The 5,216-nt window shown below is 44.2% G+C and overlaps 1 protein-coding gene across 1 annotated transcript; it reads right to left on the reverse strand.

Moving 5' to 3' along the window:
• Positions 1-337: 337 nt before the first annotated feature.
• cd248a (CD248 molecule, endosialin a) lies at positions 338-4,321 on the reverse strand. The gene has a single exon (XM_029455264.1). The coding sequence runs from the start codon at positions 4,106-4,108 to the stop codon at positions 1,823-1,825; it is 2,286 nt and encodes a 761-aa protein (XP_029311124.1). The 5' UTR covers positions 4,109-4,321; the 3' UTR covers positions 338-1,822.
• Between the last annotated feature and the right edge of the window lie 895 nt (positions 4,322-5,216).

Below are 5,216 nucleotides of genomic sequence, written 5' to 3' on the forward strand. Positions count from 1 at the left end.
TTTCTGAGGAGGTGACTCCTTATGGCTATTAAATTCACTGCTGAGACTTTATAAAAGTGAATGACAAAAATATAATACTCAGGAAAAGATGCTTTTAGAGTCCAGAGCAGTGATGTTAAGTTGAGGTCCACTTACTATCTTTTATTGAAGTTTTCAAACATATTTCACAGTCTTCCTAAGCAGATAACAACTGAACTATCTTCATGACAATTGATTGTATCCCCTGATAAACACTGTGATATGTGGTCTAAAGTCCCAGTAAAAGCTAGTACGTGGACCACGAGTTCAGTTTTGTCAAACTGCTATTTCAGGTCAAAAATAAACTTTCACGCTCAACCATTGTCATAGTTTTTAATTCACAACTTCTTAACATGTAACAGAAAAAAAAGACATCCAATGTTTCTTATATTTCACAGTCTATCAATAAAATAAGACAAATTACATGTGTACATTTGTATTAGCACTTTGTTCCCCCAGGCATTAAATATCCATGTATCCATAAAATTAAGATGTTTTAACTTGAAAGTACCTTGTATTCTTTCTTCATTTTTTTCTTCAAAATCCATACACCCTAATATCCAATTTGCAATATTTCTTTCCCCATGTTATAATTTTGGTGTCTGAGATCTTTGGGATATGTCTATTTATTTTTTTATATCTGAAGTTGCACCAGCAACTACAAGGTGTTGCACTGACTGCAGTCTCACACATCTGGATGTAATCCAACACAGCCTAGTTAATACGAAACCTTCAAGGCTGTACTAATAAATTAGGATTACGTAGAGCAACTGATGGCCATATCATGAACAAGGCCACGGCTAATGTCAACCACAAGCCCCTAAAACATTCCCTGTGCAGTGTGAACATCTGCACTTTAACCTCTTTGAAAAAATATTTTTTATAAGTCAAGGAAAGGAGAAGTGCTCTTAAACTGGAAAGAGTGGGGAAAAGCATTCCCATGTGCAGACAGATGTTCCTCTGCATATCACCATGTGTCCATAAAAGAAGATACGTCATTGAATTATTACAATTGTTACATTTTCTTCAAAAAAGAAAGGCTGGTGACAAGTATACAACAAACATAAATACAAAATAACCACTATATACAAATAAAGTTTTGGTATCTTATCAAACATTCAACACAGTTATTTTCAAATTACTGCTTTCCCAGCATTATCATGTGACTGTAGAATGTCTTTTCTCTAGAAGGGATATTTGCTTACAGTCTCCTTTCACCCATTGCTGATGTGAGTTAACAATGCATCTTAATCCCTTTAACACATTTGACAGTAACAATTATCTACAGTGATATGCTATTGAAATGAACTGAGCCTGAGGATTTTGCATAGAAGACGCCTCATAGTAAATGTTTGCTACCACAATAAGGCTGAATTACATCGATTAACAAGGATCTTTTTAGGATCTGGCTACAGCTGTGAAATGTTGAAATTAATAAATGACTACCCACATTATTCTCTAATATTTGCAGATTACTTTACATAACTAATGAAGACACTAATATTTTATAATTATGTAGCCTAGTGCAACGATGACGCAATCAGGTCTTGTGCTGTGTGGTCAGTGTATGAAACATCAAAGCAGTTTTTACCACATATAAATCCCATCCCAGAAAAGCTCAGTGGTTTTCAACCTCTATCAATTGATATTTAACAGTAATATCCAAATGTGTTCAAAGTGTGGGCAGTTCAACAGTCAGAGAGGGTAAAACATTTAGCTTGTCCCTTACCAGGTCCATTATTCACTCCTGCTTACCTCTGAAGCAGAGTCTGTTTATGTCAATGTCAGTTTCTCTCTTCTCTATTTAAACATGGGTCTTGACCCCTGCTGAGGGGTTAGGAGCTCCCTGTTTATCATGAGCCCCAGAGATCCAGTGGTAGCAGTCAGTGGCATTCTTGTTGCGTGAATGAACAGCACAGCGAGTGCAGCAGACAATGCCTAGGGCCACCATTACTACAATGAAGATGCAGATTGGCACTAGGAGGCCCACAAGGAGCCAAGTGCTGCTCTGCTTCTGACCCCTGTCTTCCTGGACTGAATCCAGGATTTCATCGCTCTCTCCACCCTTGCTTGGGGGTGGCTGGGAAGGAGTAGGCTGGGTGGGAACATCTTGGTGTGTGATCTCCACAAAGTCATTTTCCTCCTTCCCTAACTCCTCCGTAGGCATGTTGAGGTCTATGAGGAAATCCTCTGGATGTTCTGGTTTCTGACTGGAGGGGATGAGCCCTGCCCACCAGTTCCAAGCTCCCTCAGAGATTGTAGAAGTGGAAAGGAAGGGGAGAGCTGTGGTGGTCTCCTCATCATCATCCTCGTCGTTGTTGTACCAGTCTGGGGTATTCGAGTTGGAATTGGTGGTAGGTGCAGGTGTGGGGTAGATGGTGGTTGGCAAAATTTCCAGATCAGACCCAGATCTCTGCCCCCACTCCAACCAGTCAGCTCCTCCATTGTCTATGTCTTTTTCATCTTCCTCAGTCTCCTGTGTTGGAGCGTCCAGTGCTAAGTCAAAGAGCTGTTCCTCCTGAGGGGCACTAGTGACCCAAATTACATCAGAATCCAAAACTTTGGGTGGGTCAGTCAGCCAGTCCAGAGACTGCTCCTCTTCAAGAGGCCAGTCAGTGTGGCTCTGCTGTGGGTTCCAGTCATAATCCACAGGGTCCCATAAAGGTCCAGGCTGGTGGGTTGCCCAAGGAAAAGGAGGAGTGACAGCAGATAGGTCATCTCCTTCCCCTCTCTTGCGACATGAAAAGTGATCAGACATGAGTTCAAAGCCTTCCTCACAGTAGCACTCAAATCCACCCTCGTAATTTACACACATCTTCTCACAGGTCCTAGGGATCTGGCACTCATCAGTGTCTTGGCATCGGCTAGGCTCCTCGGGCATTGGGGAATAACCCAGATGGCAGTGGCAGATATGAGAGCCTTGGGTGTTTTCACAGGCATGTTCACATGGGTCATTTATACACTCATCTATATCCTCACACGCACCCTCATCATCCGGATGGTAACCCTCCCGACATTGACAGTCAAATGTCCCCGGAGCATTCACACAAAGCTGCTCACAAGGACTCTGGAGGCACTCGTCTACATCCAAACAGCCACGTTCATCTGGTGAAAGCATGTATCCTTCAGGACAGGCACAACGGTACCCATCTGAGAGGAGCAGGCATTCAAACTCACATTGGGCCCCTTGACAAACATCAGATTCCTCACAGTTCTGCCCATTGTCTCCTAGTTGATACCCATCGGCACACTCACAGTAGAAGTGAACACCGGCCGGCCTGCAGAAATGCTCACATCCACCATTATTCTGGTCACACCAGTTGTGCGATTCGGGGGGATCGGAGCAGAGGGGGGAATCTCTTGACCACCCCACTGAGCCATCTTCCTTCTGCATACACAAAACTGACTGTTCTTCCTTGGTGCCTGCAGGGCAGGGCACGGTAGCGACAGATCCAAAGGGTAAATGGGTTAGCAGTGTGCTTAGAAGGCTAAATGGTGTGTTGTAGAGGGCATTGCCTGCCCCTTCACTCCACAAGGCAGGACACATTCCTACGTAGGCATAATGACAAAGATACCCATCTACAGCAACTGAGCAGGAACCATCCAGCCATTTGAAGTTATCATTCTGCTCCTGAGTGTTGTAGCCCATAACCACGCAGCGGGACACCGAGCACATACTAGGCGAGTCCTCTTTCTGCCAGTTGGTATACTCTGTGTCCTGGTCACCAGTAGTCCAAGAGAAACCCCGAAGTGGTCGTGTGGTGGCACACTGGCGAGGCTGGCGCTGCAGGCCAATCCATACCCGGATATGGGTGCGCGAGTGGCGCAAATCCAGACTGGAGAAGAGAGTGGCAATAGTGGTGGCATCCTCCCTGCGTTTAATGGTAGCTAGGTTGCCACCTTTGTCCTTGCAGGCCTTCCATGAGTCCAGGAAGGTCTTGCGTTGGAAGTAGACTACAAAGCAGCCGTCCGCATTGCATAATGCATCTCTCTCTCTTAAATCCTCACCCAGGACCAAAGAAAGTCCAAAGAGCAAAGCCAGTAGGGAAGTTAAGAGAAGAGCAGCAGCACCGCTTACCAAGGAGCCCATTCTTTTTAAAGAACTAAATATATCTCTCCTCTCTCAGTTTATCTCTCACCCTGATTTTCTTCACTTTTATCTCCCTGCTTTTGAAAGTTACTTTCAGCCGTGGCTTTCTCTGGCCCACTTTAGTTGTCTATCTAAACTGTTCTCTTTTCATTTGAAGCCCGATTTTTTTTTCCACTGCTGTGCTCTTTACTCTACCGTGCTGAAACAGATCTGTGCTGGGGTTGAGTGCATGCAGATTGTCCCAAGATTTTGGAGAGCAGGGAGGGAGGGAGGGGAGAAATGGAAAGGGGGGATAGAGGGAGGGATATATAGCAAAGAAGTAGTGTGAGCAGGGGAGAGAGGGAGGGAGTTGAGGAAAAGAACTGTATGTTTTTGGAAGGGGGGCTTTGTGGATGTGTGTCAGAAGAGGGGGAGGTGCAGCAAACTGTGCATTTCTTTCTTTTTCAGAGCATGTCATATGGTTTTCATAAGCTCTGTTAAAGGACATAGTTTGGTACTTTGGTACATTTACACGCAGATACATACACACCCATGCACATCAAGTTATGGCATTTGAAAAAGCTTTTCTTATCTCCAATAATTCAAATGCGACTGAATAATCACTTTAACAGATGCAACATTTCCGGCAATCTTCTATCTCCTCTTGTCTAGCTTAGTCTCAATTTTTTTAGAACATATTATTCATGAAAAGCTTGAACTTCAGCATCTGTCTATTTCCGCACATCTGGCACCCTACCCTAACAATACAACCGTAGGCCAGAAAGAAGATACTGGTTCCAGCACAAAAGGTCTGCAGCTACATTAAAAACAACAACGCTCCTCTCCATGCTATTAACTCTTAAATTGGGATGGGGAAGTAGAGAAAGTTGTCGAGGTCACCGGTGTGGCGGAAGAGGGCCTCTGAGTTTACTGTGAAAACAAAGCTGGTTTGCTGTGAAATGGAGACTTATGTTTCTAAACGGGGAATGTTGGAGGGAAGAGGGTATGTATGTGTGTGTCTGGGAGAGGAGATTGAGGAATGGGGGATTTGAAGTGTGGGGGGCAGTAGCAGGAGTCTTGTGAGTCTGTAATAAATCTAGCTGACTGTTGTTTGAGAGCCCATACTGTG

Source organism: Cottoperca gobio, chromosome 18 (assembly GCF_900634415.1).
Source record: "Cottoperca gobio chromosome 18, fCotGob3.1, whole genome shotgun sequence".
Lineage (NCBI taxonomy): Eukaryota > Metazoa > Chordata > Actinopteri > Perciformes > Bovichtidae > Cottoperca > Cottoperca gobio.

What these genes read in the sequence shown, in the direction of transcription:
- cd248a (XM_029455264.1), bottom strand. Translation starts at nt 4,108, where the DNA reads ATGGGCTCCTTGGTAAGCGGTGCTGCTGCTCTTCTCTTAACTTCCCTA.